Source organism: Metopolophium dirhodum, chromosome 1 (genome assembly GCF_019925205.1).
Source record: "Metopolophium dirhodum isolate CAU chromosome 1, ASM1992520v1, whole genome shotgun sequence".
NCBI classification, from domain to species: domain Eukaryota; kingdom Metazoa; phylum Arthropoda; class Insecta; order Hemiptera; family Aphididae; genus Metopolophium; species Metopolophium dirhodum.
In genome coordinates, this window is record NC_083560.1 from 146,830,288 (window position 1) to 146,847,234 (window position 16,947).

Below are 16,947 nucleotides of genomic sequence, written 5' to 3' on the forward strand. Positions count from 1 at the left end.
TGCCAGAGGTCGTCAATAAACCGTGTTACCACACTACGTCTAGGAAATATTTTTCTCGCTGGTCGATGTAGCTCGTTAGCTATACTCTCTAAGGTTGTCATTATACTATAATATTTCTCTCACGCAGTTCTTCTAAAATAGATATAATTTCATTATTGACACCAGTATTACCAACACTTTGTGATGATGTCAGAAGATTTAATCTAGTTACTAGCTCATTCGGATCGTCATAATAAACTAATTGGGTTTGAGGTAAGACATCTTTATATAAACCACTGCCTGTCTTAGGATCAGGTGATGAAGTAAAATTAATCATATCTGTAGACATGTGATCTGCAGGTGAAAAACTGCTTGCTGATTGATTAAAATCAAATGGTTCAATTTCTTGTGTTATTTTTCTACGTTTAGCGTTAAATAACCCAAAAGGAGTAGAAGGTAAAGTATTGTTAAATGATTTTAAGCTAATTCGAGGAGTTGTATTCTCATTAATTTTAGCTATTTCTTCGTTAAACTGTTTTTCCTCCATTTTCATTCGATCATACAACGGTTTTACAACAGTCATCCATTTATGGTACCTCGAGGTTCTAGGTTTTCCATCTGCTTTTAAATGGACTCCAGAAGTTTTCAAAATATTGTAATAAGATTCTATATCTTCTATAGTTGTTTTTTTTGGTTCCTTCTCACATAATAAAGACCATAGTCCTGGTGTAAATTTATAATATTTATTAAGCAGCAATAATTTACCGTGACTAAAAGTTGCAGAGTGTTTTCCTATTTTATACGAATCACTATCTTTATCATAATGCAAACCATAGGATTTATCATAACGTGTTGATTTAGGACGGTTATTTAAAAAATTTTCAAATGGTGAATTTAATTCGTTATCATCATCATCTTCACTAGTACATGAGGTTTCTGATTTATTTTCTAGCTCAGTTGACTGTGTGTTCCATATTTCATTTTGTTTTGTATGTGTACTCAATGGTTCAATTATTGGCTTAAATGCTTCACGGAAATAGTTTTCAGAATCTATAACACCGCGTTTCATTTCCATTATTTTTCGTTTAATATTTTTTTTTGATGTTATTAAATTTTCCAACAAGACTTTTTCTTTGTTCATTGTAAATAATAAATGTAATATACCTGTATCGTGTGACTACCGATAACACTATGCAGATAATTACTTTGTGACGGTATATTTATATATGAGTATAAGCATATAAAATTATCTTATTTTAATGAACGTATGAAAACCACATCTATACCTTCCTTCATTAATTTCCCGAGTTTTATCGATGACCATAAACCCATAATCACTATGATTCCAACATAAATGAGAAATTTTGCGAAATTCTGAGAAATCCATATCTGTAGATGAATGATCGTTGAATATATGTCGTAAATTTGTATCATCTTGTTTCAGTATTATTAAGAAGTTTGCGTTATCTCTTACTAGCTGTTTGGTTATTTTAGAATATGTCTGTGCTAAATAAAATACAGAGCTAGCACCCGAATGTCTACCCATACTAAAGTATTCTCTAATTACGGACTGTGGACCACATATCACATCGTCAAAAATGATGATGGAATTTTTCTTGGTTAAGTTTGGTTTTATAACCTTATCAGCGCTTGTAAATATGAAAAAATTAGCACCCTTTATATCATCTATTATTTTTTTCAATAAAACATATTTTTCCTGATTAGAGGTTTTTGAGTATAAATAAATATTTTCAAATCTTAACCCGTTTGCATGTGTGATCAGATTATACATTATATTTGTTTTTCCTGAACCACTGGGGCCAACTAGTATAGCACGTATAGTATCGGGTAATAACGAACCATGTCTTGATGGTTTTTTTTACTACCTGAACATCTACATTTATAACATCTAATTTATCTTTCTGCTCAATCAAATTCATATTATTTTCATATAAATACTCTAGATTTTTAAATTTATAGCCAGTTATAGATGGCGTGTTCAACTCGCAAGTGTAAGTCAGACAAGACTGGAAAAGGATTAGTAAACTCTCTTATAAATAGTCTCCCGTTCGAAGCCCATGTTTCAGGCTATCAGTATTGCGGCCCTGGTACAAAATTAAAAAAGAGACTAGATCGTGGTGATAAAGGAATAAACCCATTGGATGCTGCTTGTCGTGATCACGATATTGTGTATGCAACGAGTAAAAATTTAGACGATAGACATAAAGCTGATAAAGTGCTAGAAAATCGTGCTTGGGAGAGATTTAAAGCAAAAGATACACCTAGAAAAGAGAAATTAGTTGCGTACGCAGTAACAAACGCAATGAAAGCTAAAAGAAAAATAGGTATGGGTTGCAAACGGAAACGTGCTATAAAAACAAATTGTATACTAGCAGCGAAAAAAAAAAGAATCTCAAAGATAAAGAATGGTGGTAAAAGGCTGATTTTAGCACCGAGGCAGTCAGGAGGTGTAATTCCCTTAATACCTATATTTGCAGGATTGTCGGCACTTGGTAGTTTGATGTCTGGAGGTGCTAGTGTGTATAATGCTGTTCAAAATTCAAAAAGAAAAAAAGGCAGTGGTTTGAAATCAAACAAAAATAGGTTAAGAAAAAAAAACTGATGATCACGCTACCTAACAGACCGCTTTCGTCTCAAGATATTATAAAATATGTCGGAAAGTTGAAAATCAATCATTTCCGTGGAGTCTTTTCACGTGATAACTTACCTAAAAAACCGCATACGATTGAATGTGGTGTATTAAACTTGGATATATCTTCAGGCGACGGAAGTCATTGGGTAGCGTTTTATAAAAATAAGGACAAAGTTGTTTATTTCGATAGCTTTGGTGATTTACCACCACCAATTGAATTACAACATTATTTTCATGAGTTTAAAATAGTATACAACTATTCTAACTATCAAGATTTCAATACATTTAACTGCGGTCATTTATGTCTTGAATTTTTACAATGTATGAATCTGTTACATTAAGTTTGACTGGAAATACAACTATATTATCAACGAATTATTTTCCGTCCCTAAATGTTTACGAGGATTCAGAAATAGCTTTGTTATCTTTGCAAACGTGCAATTCATTTCCAAATATTATAAATCCAACTAATAACCGGCTGAGAATAAAATCAATTCCTCCAGATAGAATAGCAAAAATTCAATTTTTTGTACCAGTCGAATGCCGTGACATAGAAGATATTAACAAATATATGGTTGAAGAGTTATCTCAAGTTAATAAAGTCTACGGAACAAAGCTGACATTCAGTGTACGTATTGATCCTGTCGATTTTAGAACGTATATAAAATGTAATGGAATACTAAACTTTGAGCATCCGTATAGTATAGCACCTGTTTTTGGGTATAGAAAGAAAGTTTGTGGACCGTTTCATGAAGAACATCGATCGGATAAAGCTGCAAATTTAAACACAATTAATTCTATAAAAGTAATGTGTAATATAGCACATGGGTCATTCAACAACCAACTTCAAAGCCATTCGATATATGAGTTTTTCCCAAGTGGGAGAAGAGGAACAAAGGTTGTTCAATCTCCGGTAAACCTTATATATTACAGATTAAACAAAACAGATATTAATTCAATTACTGTTCAGTTAGTTGACCAAAACAATAATCCAATTGACAATTTTAACGAAACGTTAACAGTTGTTCTGCATATTAAACGTCACGGATCTCATCATTAAATTTATATCTTAGATTTTGTAATGTATGAGTCAGTTACTTTAAGTTTAACTGGGAATGCTACCATATCATCTGTAAATTATTTTCCACCTATAAACCTTTACGAGGACTCAGAAATAGCTTTGTTATGTTTACAGTCATTTAATTCGTTTCCAAATATTAATGATAATAATAATAAATTTTCTATACAAGTAGCTGAGAATGAAAACAATAATGATCCTATGATATGTTTTATTACATTGGAAGAGGGTTGTTATGAAATTGAAGATATTAAGCAACGAGTTAAGAAGCAAATAGATGACTATAATAGTAAAAACTTAACCAATTTAACATTCGACATTACAGTCGATCCTAACGATTTCAGATCGTATATAAAATGTAATGGGATACTACACTTTGAGCATCCGTATAGTATAGCACCTGTATTCGGTTTTGAAAAACGAGTATATAAGCCACACAATGAAATTCTTCGATCGGAAAAAGCTGTAAATTTAAACACAATTAATTCTATAAAAGTAATGTGTAATATAGCTCAAGGATCATTCAACAACCATCTTCAGAGTCATTCGATTTATGAGTTTTTCCCAAGTGAAAGGACAGGGTTGAAAGTAATTCAGTCACCACCAAATTTAATATATTACAAATTGAATAAAACAAATATTGATTCGATAACCGTTCAGTTGGTTGATCAAGATCATAATCCGATTGATAATTTTGGTGAGGCATTGACAATTGTGTTACATATTAAACGTTACGGATCTTGAGATGGGTTTAAAATTCAATATAAACCCACTACTTCGGATCAGTACAACTAGTCATAAGACTAAAGTGCTACCAGCAACATCAAATCAAATAAAAAAATTGACGGTGAAGAATAAAAAAATTTTACAAGCTTTGGGTTATCAATTAAAGCAGAATGCCTGAAAGTGATATTTTGGATATAACTTCACAGTACGAAACGGATTCTAAAATTACAAAAATTATTTGTATACGCACCGTATACAACATCATTTAATAATAATGATGAAATACGTATATCGATCCAGCAAACGGATGTCTATCCATATCTACACGAAAGCTTTATTTTTTTGGAAGGAATAATTACTGATGCTACCAAAGTGAAACTAACTAATAACGGTTACTCTTACCTTTTTGAGCAAATACGGTTGGAAATCAATGGGATAGAAGTAGATAGCACGCGTGTTCTTGGAATCACTAGCTCGTTGAAAGGTTACTTATCCGGTACGCCAGACAACTACAATTGCTATGAAAATTCTGGATGGAATTTTAAAAACGCAACGCAATCAGAAAATGATAAAGGTGAATTTAGTGCTTGCATTCCATTGAAATATTGGTTAGGTTTGTTTGAAGATTATAAAAGAATATTAGTGAATTCTAGATTGGAATTAATATTAACTCGAAGTCATAGCGATTTAAATGCTTTAAGTTTAAAAACTGGTGTAACTGCTTCTGAAGGTAAAGTCGTTTTAAATAAAATAGCCTGGATGGTTCCACATATAACTGTTGACGATGAAGAAAGGTTAAAATTATTGAAACTTATAGAAAAAGAAAAAAGTTTGTTTATTCCTTTTAGATCTTTTGAGACTTTTGAATATCCTGAACTCGGAACCGCTAAAAAAGTTGTATGGAATTTGAAAACTGCTTCAAAATTAGAAAAACCACGATTTATCATAATTTGATTGCAAAAAGGACGCAAAAATATGTTATCGAAAGATTGTAGTATATTTGACCATTGTAATTTAACAAACGTTAAAGTATTTCTGAACTCGATAGCTTATCCATACAATAATTTGAATTTAGATTTTACTAAAAATAATTTCACTTTATTATATAATATGTATACATCGTTTCAAGAATCGTACTATGAAAAAAGTATTCGTAACCCGATATTGAGTCCTTCTACTTTTCTGACAAACGCTCCAATTATAGTCATCGATACTTCGAAACAGAACGATTCAGCTACTGCCTCGGCAGTGGATGTTCTATTGGAAATTGAAGCTTCTGAATCGCTTGCAGGTGTAACTGCTTACTGTTTATTAATTCATGATCGTATTGTAGAATGTGTACCTTTTACTAGAGAAGTAAGGAAACTTGTGTAAATATAATTAAGAATTAATTTTTAACAATAAAAACTATTATTTAATAATTTGTGTTCTTTACTTGAAATAATTATTTTAGTTTTAAGATTTGCTAAAAAATTTGCTACACGAAGACAAAATTTGGTAGAAAATCTCTGTTTTGTGTTACACGGTAAATCTGAGTGCTCCAAGGGGGACCAAGCTGGCTGTGAACATACAAATATATACTACTACTATTAAAGTTTCAAACAAGAGCAGACACCAGACTAATCTAAAATCAAAATAAGAATATGATTTGTGCTTGCCGTTGAATAATATTACGTACCGGCAGGGGACCAAAACAAGTACGCAGGGCGGTATATATATTTATTATTATTACAATAATATAATATTTATTAGAATTAAGCACACCGCCGGGATTCGTTTTCTTATAGTTAAAATGTATCTAATTTTAGTTGCTTATTTTTTAGAATTTTTTTAAAAACATGATTTTTGAGAATTTGCTGACATGAGTATATTTCTTAAATTATTTGCTCATCATATAATATTAACAATTTTTGTCATACGTTTAATTCGCATAATTTTTAATTTTTTTTTTTTTTTTTTGTTTGGTCTTTCTGTTACACCCTGTGTATAAAAAAAATTGAAAGTGGAAAAGCTGGCTGTGAACATACAAATATATACTACTTGTAAACATAACAAAGCTATTTCTGAGTCCTCGTAAAGGTTTATAGGCGGAAAATAATTTACAGATAATATGGTAGCATTCCCAGTTAAACTTAAAGTAACTGACTCATACATTACAAAATCTAAGATATAAATTTAATGATGAGATCCGTGACGTTTAATATGCAGAACAACTGTTAACGTTTCGTTAAAATTGTCAATTGGATTATTGTTTTGGTCAACTAACTGAACAGTAATTGAATTAATATCTGTTTTGTTTAATCTGTAATATATAAGGTTTACCGGAGATTGAACAACCTTTGTTCCTCTTCTCCCACTTGGGAAAAACTCATATATCGAATGGCTTTGAAGTTGGTTGTTGAATGACCCATGTGCTATATTACACATTACTTTTATAGAATTAATTGTGTTTAAATTTGCAGCTTTATCCGATCGATGTTCTTCATGAAACGGTCCACAAACTTTCTTTCTATACCCAAAAACAGGTGCTATACTATACGGATGCTCAAAGTTTAGTATTCCATTACATTTTATATACGTTCTAAAATCGACAGGATCAATACGTACACTGAATGTCAGCTTTGTTCCGTAGACTTTATTAACTTGAGATAACTTTTCTACCATATATTTGTTAATATCTTCTATGTCACGGCATTCGACTGGTACAAAAAATTGAATTTTTGCTATTCTATCTGGAGGAATTGATTTTATTCTCAGCCGGTTATTAGTTGGATTTATAATATTTGGAAATGAATTGCACGTTTGCAAAGATAACAAAGCTATTTCTGAATCCTCGTAAACGTTTAGAGATGGAAAATAATTTACCGACAATACAGTTGAATTTCCAGTTAGATTTAATGTAATAGATTCATGCATTGCAAGAATTCAAGACATAAATGACCACAGTTAAATGTATTGAAGTCTTGATAGTTTGAATAGTTGTATACTATTTTGAACTGTCTGAAATAATGTTGTAATTCAATTGGTGGTGGTAAATCACCAAAGCTATCAAAATATACAACTTTGTCCTTATTTTTATAAAACGCTACCCAATGGCTTCCGTCGCCTGAAGATGTATCCATCACGACAAGCAGCATCCAATGGGTTTATTCCTTTATCACCACGATCTAGTCTCTTTTTTAATTTCGTACCAGGACCACAATACTGATATCCTGAAATATGAGCTTCGAACGGGAGACTATTTATAAGGGAGTTTACAAATCCTTTACCAGTCTTGTTTGAATTGTACTTACAAGTTGAACACGCCATCTATAACTGGTTATAAATTAAAAAAATCTAGAGTATTTATACGAAAATAATATGAATTTGATTGAACAGAAAGATAAATTAGATGTAATAAATGTAGATGTTCAGGTAGTAAAAAAACCATCAAGACATGGTTCGTTATTACCTGATACTATACGTGCTATACTAGTTGGTCCCAGTGGCTCAGGAAAAACAAATATAATGTATAATCTGATCACACATGCAAACGGGTTAAGATTTGAAAATATTTATTTATACTCGAAAACCTCTAATCAGGAAAAATATGTCTTACTGAAAAAAATAATAGATGATATAAAAGGTGCTAATTTTTTCATATTTACAAACGCTGATAAGGTTATAAAACCAAACTTAACCAAAAAAAATTCAATTATCATTTTTGATGATGTGATATGTGGTCCACAATCCGTAATCAGAGAATACTTTAGCATGGGCAGACATTCAGGTGCTAGCTCTGTATTTTATTTAGCACAGACATATTCTAAAATATCAAAACAGCTAGTAAGAGATAACGCAAACTTCTTAATGATACTTAAACAAGATGATACAAATTTACGACATATATTCAACGATCATTCGTCTACAGATATGGATTTCTCAGAATTTCGTAAAATTTCTCATTTATGTTGGAATCATAGTGATTATGGGTTTTTGGTCATCGATAAAACTCGGGAAATGAATGAAGGAAGGTATAGATGTGGGTTTCATACGTTCATTAAAATAAAATAATTTTATATATTTATACCTATATAAATATACCGTCACACAGTTATTATCTACATAGTGTTATCGACAGTCATACGATACAGGTATAGTACTTTTATTATTTACAATGAACAAACAAAAAGTCTTGTTGGAAAATTTAAAAACATCAAAAAAAAATATTAAACGAAAAATAATGGAAATGAAACGTGGTGTTATAGATTCTGAAAACTATTTCCGTGAGGCATTTAAACCAATAATTGAACCATTGAGTACACATGCAAAACAAAATGAAATATGTAACACACAGTCAACTGTACTAGAAAATAAATCAGAAACCTCATGCACTAGTGAAGATGATGATGATAACGAATTAAATTCACCATTTGAAAATTTTTTAAATAACCGTCCTAAATCAATACGTTATGATAAATCCTATGGTATGCATTATGATAAAAATAGTGATTCATATAAAATAGGAAAACATTCTGTAACTTTTAGTCACGGTAAATTACTGCTGCTTAATAAATATTATAAATTCACACCAGGTTTATGGTCTTTATTATGTGAGAAGGAACCAAAAAAAAACAACTATAGAAGATATAGAATCTTATTACAATATTTTGAAAACTTCTGGAGTCCATTTAAAAGCAGATGGAAAACCTAGAACCTCAAGGTATCATAAATGGGTGACTGTTGTAAAACCGTTGTATGATCGAATGAAAATGGAGGAAAAACAGTTTAATGAAGAAATAGATAAAATTAATGAGAATACAACTCCACGAATTAACTTAAAATCATTTAACAATACTTTACCTTCTAGTCCTTTTGGCTTATTAAACGCTAAACGTAGAAAAATAACACAAGAAAATGATCCATTTGATTTTAATCAATCAGCAAGCAGTTTTTCACCTTCAGATCGTATGTCTACAGATATGATTAATTTTACTTCATCACCTGATCCTAAGACAGGTAGTGGTTTATATAAAGATGTCTTACCTCAAACCCAATTAGTTTATTATGACGATCCGAATGAGCTAGTAACTAGATTAAATCTTTTGACATCATCGCAAAGTGTTGGTAATACTGGTGTTAATAACGAAATCATATCTATTTTAGAAGAACTGCGTGAGAGAAATATTATAGCATAATGACGACCTTAGAGGGTATAGCTAATGAGCTACATCGACCAGCGAGAAAAATATTTCCTAGACGTAGTGTGGTTACACGGTTTATTGACGACCTATGGCAAGCTGATTTAATGGATATGCAATCTCATTCTAAAAAAAATTACGGTTTTAAATTTATATTAGTTGTTATAGATACATATAGCAAATATGTATTTGTGGAACCGCTGAAAAATAAATCAGCAAAAGAATGTACAAAAGGAATGGTTAATATATTGAAAAAAGCTAATCCGAAATTTTTACAGACAGATAATGGTACAGAATTTTATAATACTCAATTTCAAGATTTAATGAAAAAATATAAAATTAAACATTACAGTTCATACAGTGTTATTAAATGTTCAATCGCAGAACGTGTGATACAAACACTTAAAAATAATATATATAAACATTTCACTGCAACAGGTACATGGAATTGGTATAATACAATATTAAAAATTATACATAACTATAATAATACAAAACATAGAACAATCAAATGCACACCTAATGAAGCTCGAATGGATACAAACAGAATTAAATTTAGTACATATAAAAATTTACAAACATTGTATAAACCAAAATTTAAAGTTAGCGATAAAGTACGAATATCTAAGTATAAACATATATTTAGTAAAGGATATACCCCGAATTGGACAACGGAAATATTTACAGTTTCAAAAGTTTTACAGACAAATCCAGTAACTTATCAACTAAAGGATGAATCAAACAATATAATCTTAGGTGGTTTTTATGAACAGGAAATTAAATTAACTAATTTTCCAAACACCTTTCTTATTGAACGTATTGTGAAAAAAGTTGGGAATAAAATGTTTGTTAAATGGTTGGGTTTTGATTCAAGTCAAAATTCGTGGATAACATCATCAGATATTTTTAAATAATAATTTTTTATGTATAACATGTAATACTTTTATAATAAATGCCAGAAAAAAGTTGAAATAATTATTTGTTTTCAGTTTGTAATTTTTTTAAAAACAAAAAAAAAATTTACTTCACTACCGTTTGATAGCGCTTTCTGTTTATACCGATTGGAGATTTATCAAGTCTTTTTTTTCTTTAATTATATAATTTATCTAGTTTGTAGTGACCATAAGCCAAAGTATTTATCCCGTCGTCATTTATATAACGTTTATCGTCATTAGCGCTTAGAACAAGTTTGTTCATTGTTTTCGATTGAACAACATGTTTGTTTGATTGGATAAAATTCATGACCCTGTGAGTTAATTTATCCTTAACAGATAAATGGTTTATAAAAGCGTGTAGTATATCCTTATAATTTTCGAATTGCATATGTTTTTTAATAATATATTTCTTTACGCCTTTTGCTTTTTTTTCCTCAGTACCGTCTACAGTTTTGTACGCATATAATTTCGGTCTTAATGAAACGAATTCTTTAAGTATAATTCCTTTCAATTCATCCTTGAAAAAGCCTGGCTGACTTTTATGTAATTCGCTAAAACAATAATGGTCTTTGGGATAGTTAGATGTATCAAAATATGGTAATAAATCATTTTTTAAATCATTGAAAAAATTTGTAGTTTGAATAGCGTATATCAAGGAATCAGTATCCGAATATAAAGAACTAATTTTAGTACCATACCTTTTCTTCATGACATTATAGTGAAAATCGTACATAAATGTTTTCGAAACGTCTAAAATTGCAAATCCCACATAAATTGCCTTATCGAATTTAATAGTTTCCTTATGTTGGTGAATAGCCATGAGATTTTTAGAGTATATAGTTCTGTCTTTAAAACTAGTTTTTGTCATTAGTTTATTCGCTTTTTTTTCTGATGAAACCAGTTTTATAGAAGTTCTTGCTCGGACATTCTCCATACATTTACCAAAAACGCTATTAATTAACAACTTCCAGAAATTTTTTTCAAACTCATTTTTTGCTTCTGCTCTCATTTTTGTACAGAACTCAATGTATGATGCCATCCATTTTTTTTGTGAAAAGCGGATAGCTCGATGAATTTTTACTAATTTAAGACCGTGAGAAATCGCTTGTTTTAAATTTTTGTAATGTACAATATAGTTTTTTTTCGGTGATAGAGTAGTTAACAATTTCTCAACTTTCGAATTTGGTGGGCATTCGTTAAACGGTAAAAACGGAAAATCATTATGGGTTTTATGTAAATGTTTAGGGTACTCGATATCAACTTCTAATATATATCCTACTTCAGAATCTTCAGAAATTTTAGTTACATCTATGTCGAGATCATCAACCCATTCAAAATCTTTAAAAGGTAGTTCTGTCAACATAGACTTTCCATATAAATTTACACAGTCGAGATATGTAATCCAAGTAATCGGTTCATTCGAATTATAGTCCAATCCTTCAATATTTGGTATGTTTGCTTTAGCATATCTTTTAGTTGATTGACAAATACCGCCTCGGATTGATTTTTCGAAGTAGAGTAACATATTATAATCCTTTAACCTCTCTAATTTAACCTTTGTATACTTAAGCATACAATCAAAAGCAAATCCAGGGGCAGTCATATAATGAGCAGGATCTATTCTGAGAGTAGATAAACATATGTCTCTAAAATTTTCGAACACGTCAGCTAGTATGGTAACATCAGTTTTTAAATAAAGATCGCTATATTCACCCAAAGTCTTTACGTCAAATGTATTCCATACATTTTTTGCATGTCTATAATCTTCATCACTAATTTGTTCATCTGTTAACGAGTTATAAAATTCAAGCTTTGATGGTAAAAAAGCATTGTCTAATTTACTCCAACTATCGACATATTCGTAAGGGAAGACTCCTTTCCGTGTAACTAAATCTAATGATTTGATTGAAAATATTTTTAGGGTTTCTCTAAACCTCAACTTATCTTCAGATAAATTGGCTGCAAGTTTACTTAGCGACTCACTCATAAAACGGAATGTATCGACAAATTTAATACTAAATCTAGGTGCGATTTCCTTGCTAAAGGATATATATTTTTCCGATGAATTAGGAATAATATGAATATCTTTATCATCGCAACCTAGTTCCCGAATTATGAAGTGACTATCATAAGATAAATTATGAAAGAATATTGGAACGAACGATGGACTAGTTATTTCGAAATTACATTGAAGACAGAGACATTGCCTATATTTGCCAGTAAAATGACAGTGATCTCGAACTTTAACCAAATTATTGTTTTTAAAATGTTTTGAACATTTTTGACAGAACTTGGTTCTTTGAAAACGTTGTTCCTCTTTATCAGTTAATTTGTCCATCGGTGTATTAATTTGATAAATTTTATTAATTTCATTTCCAATATCGATCATATTTTTCATAAATTTTTTTGCAGCTTTCTTACCTCTATAAATAATTACTTTCGTCGGAATTTCAAACTGTTTTACCAGCTCTTTCGATATAATACTATAGTCAACTTTTACATAAAACCCATAGCTCATAATTTCATGTAAATGTGTAACATGAGTTTTCTGATTTTTTTGTTTTTTACGTCTATTAATGAATTTATTAGGTTGTTTAGGAGTTAATATACATTCAAAATCTGCATAAATGACAAATGGAATCCTCTGCGTTTTTTTATAACCTTTGAAATAGATGAAATCATCATCCCCCTCTTCAAACATTATAGGCCTCCCCAACGGATTCTTTCCACAATTGCGTCGATGTTCATTTAATCCTTCTACACCCCAAAGCTTACTTTTGCACGGTTGAGTACCAAAAGTTGTGAAACATCTCTTACAAATAATTAGCTTCGAACAATTTTTCGTTTTCTGACTTCTGATTAATCTTGAAAAATTATGAATATAGCAATAATGCGATGTTTCATCATTATTATACAAAAATAGGTCAAAATGATCATTTCTTTCGGTATTACATACATACAAGGGAAAAATAGTTTTTTTGTCATTCAAACTATAAATATTTATTGAAATATTGTTTATACGTTCAAATTTAGGTATCTGACTGATTGGTGTTGGAAAATCAACACATTTAAAATTTAAACTACTTTTTAACTCTAACATCTTAAAATATTTTTCATGAAAATTAGTTTTATTAGAGCGATTATCAAACTTGGATAATAATGCATATTTAAAACATTTATTATCACTATTTTTCACATTAATAATCGCTCTTTTATCTTTAATATGCTTAGGTAAATCAATATATGTTCCTCCTTTAAGAGGATTCACTATATTGATTCTCAACTGTAATGTTTCTATTACCTTAAGCGTCCATCCAGAACCTTTCTGTGTAAAATCTGTCTCTTCCCGCAACAATTTATTGAACATATCGTTTAGTATTTTTTTAAAATTAGATGAATTACATGCAAGAACATTAAAAGTTTTGAATGCAATATCCTGTACTTCTTGTGTAATAATTCTTTCGTAAACACTATCCACGACTAAATTAAATTTTATAGATGTATTTTTACACGATTCTTTTAACTTAAAAATTAATTTCTCTGAAATATAGTTAAAAAAAAGCGTGTAATCTATAAAATCCAATGTATTTTTAATGATAAAAGTTTTCGAGCATTTTTTAAATCGTTCAATTTCGAATAATTCTTTATCAGTAGAAATTGTCCGCTGGCATTTTCTCACCGTTTGTCTTTTCATGATGAAACTGTAATAGAATATATATAAAAAAAAAAAAATATAATAATGTAGAAAGATCATTTTATTTAAAATATCATTCAAATAAATTAATACATTTAGAATATATTTACAAGACATAAAAAATAAAAAAAGCTGTTTTGAGGTGAAAAAATAATGAATGAAAACAAGAAAATTATGAATTACTATTAACCATTGTTCATATAATTGTACTGTGCATATAATATAGATAATTCTTTTCGAATATTTTTTTCACGTTTCTTATCTGTATGTAGCAAATGTAAATAATCATTTGCAATCTTTTTTTTTTCATTCATTATTTTTTTTTGTTTTAAACCCGCTTTTTTTATTTTTATATCAATAATTTTAATTTTTTTTTTAAATTCTACTGCTGCCTCATCCATTGCTTGATCAATTTGCTCGGCCTTTCGGATAACATCGTTAATTTCATCCATAATAAATGATTTTGATTCCATTTTTTATTTTTTATTTTTTTTTTTTTATTCTGAAAATGTCATAGTTTTTTTTATACACTAACTGATAGTAATAAAAAAAATAAAATAGTGTATATTAATTAGTGAATAATACTTATAATAATAGACTAGCTTATGTATTCACACATATGTATAAATATTATCAACAAATTAAAATAAATTATGGTTATACATCATCTATAAACATTAGTTTGTGATTATTATGTTAAGTTTACTTCAATTAATAAATAAAACATTTTTTTGTATGGTTGGTATATTTAGCTTATTTACAATTAAATAATTGAACAAAAAACTTTTAGTTTAGAATGTTTATTTATTTACATGTGTCTATCATCAAATTATTTTTTAAACATAAACATAATAAATACAATACTTTATATTAAAAAAATATAATCTTATTTTGTTTTTAACAGATTGTACCCAATTCCTGTAACTGATAATTAAGATTTTGTATCTGCATATTAAAATTATTTATACATTGCCAATAGTCGGTACATCTAGAACGATAAAATATAAGGATCTTTTCTTTCTCTTCTTTAAAAAAAAGCAATTTTTCTTTTAATACACATGTATGTATATAATATTCGTTAATATAAGTTACATTGAGAGAAGGAGAAGGACTTATTCTAGTTAAAAACAATTGATATTTTATATTTTTAATATTTTTTTTATTCTGTTTAAGTCTCCATCTTTTCATGAAATGGTCTTTTTCATCCGTTTCTGTATAACTTTCAATCATTTGTTTATAATAGTCTATTTCGTTTAAAATATCATTGTGAGAATTCATTATCTAAAATGGTTAAAAAATGTTAGAACTAATATATATATAAAGAAATATGTTAAAAAAAAAATCTGAAAATTAGAAACTGGTTCCTATATCAACTAGCATTGCGTATAATTTAAAGTTAGCTGATTATCAAGTTTTATATCATGTTATTCAATAAATATAATCATTTACATACTGTATACGGAATACAAACTTGTTTTTAAACGTATCCCTACTTTTTAGCATTTTTTAATCATTAAATATACATTATGGTAGTTAAAATGACTATAATATATCAGTCAGCATAGTGAATAATTTAATGTAAGCTAATATGTCTATATTTTATATATTATAATAATCAAGTTTTTATGTTATTCATATAATTATAATCATATACATACTGTATACACTTGTTTTTTTTCAACTTATTTCAACTTTCTAACATTTTTTTAACCATTTAATATACAACATGATAAACATAGATATTTTAATTAATCAACCTTTTAAATTTAAAAAAAAAAATTAATTATAAAAACCTTGTACATTTAATATTAAAATTACTAATAAAACTATTGAATATCGGTTCATTATAACCACTTATAACCACTTCCCTAAACGCTTATGTTATGTTATGTTTTTTGCTATCGTGTATTATTTTTTCGTTTAAAAACTAGTAAAGATGTGGAGTTTTAGATTCGATAAGATGATTTTTTTTTTTTTTAAATATATAAATAATGAAATAAATAGGTACTTACATTAAAGTATTTTCTAATGTTTAGAGAATGACTGTTGATGATGCCGGTGTTGGACTGGTAAACTATGTAGGTTTGAAGTATTTTCCAATGTTGAGTGATGAATCCTTATTGATGATGTCGATGCTGGACTGGTAAACTTGGTAGGATTGAAGTATTTTCAATATTCGATGGTGAATGACTGCCGCTTGTTGTTGCTGGTAGAGAACACAAGCTGGACTGATATCGTTTGACTATCAAATGCTGCGTTATATAGTCGAGAATCATCTCCTACTTTCCTAGTTATCGTTTAAAACTTACATTCTATTCGAAGAAATCGTATGACCTGTTCATGTAATATTAATTTTAAAAACAACTAAGTTATTTTGTAGTAATAGTAATTATAATATATAATATATGTATTGGTGTTGACCGTAGTCCGGAATATTCATTTAAAAATAGCTAGGTCAAATTTTAGGGCGTTGTCCGAATAAAAACTAGTATCGATAGGAGGTCGTATAAGACCGTTGGCGGAATAAAACTGGGCGTTGTCCGAATAAAAACTAGTATCGATAGGAGGTCGTATAAGACCGTTGGCGGAATAAAACTGATATTAATAAGAGGACAAATTAAGGGCGTTGGCTGGTTTAATGAACATTGCTATGAATATTCCACATTTCAAAGTATCTATGGTAGTGGAAACATTACAGTATA

At 29.1% G+C, this 16,947-nt stretch overlaps 2 protein-coding genes across 2 annotated transcripts; both read right to left on the reverse strand.

Moving 5' to 3' along the window:
- Window positions 1-6,611: 6,611 nt before the first annotated feature.
- LOC132933721 (uncharacterized) lies at window positions 6,612-7,388 on the reverse strand. Its single transcript, XM_061000005.1, has one exon. It carries the CDS (start codon window positions 7,350-7,352, stop codon window positions 6,612-6,614), a length of 741 nt encoding a protein of 246 aa, XP_060855988.1. The 5' UTR covers window positions 7,353-7,388.
- A 3,227-nt stretch (window positions 7,389-10,615) lies between these two features.
- LOC132935071 (uncharacterized) lies at window positions 10,616-14,212 on the reverse strand. Its single transcript, XM_061001525.1, has one exon. The coding sequence runs from the start codon at window positions 13,916-13,918 to the stop codon at window positions 10,706-10,708; it is 3,213 nt and encodes a 1,070-aa protein (XP_060857508.1). The 5' UTR covers window positions 13,919-14,212; the 3' UTR covers window positions 10,616-10,705.
- Window positions 14,213-16,947: the final 2,735 nt, after the last annotated feature.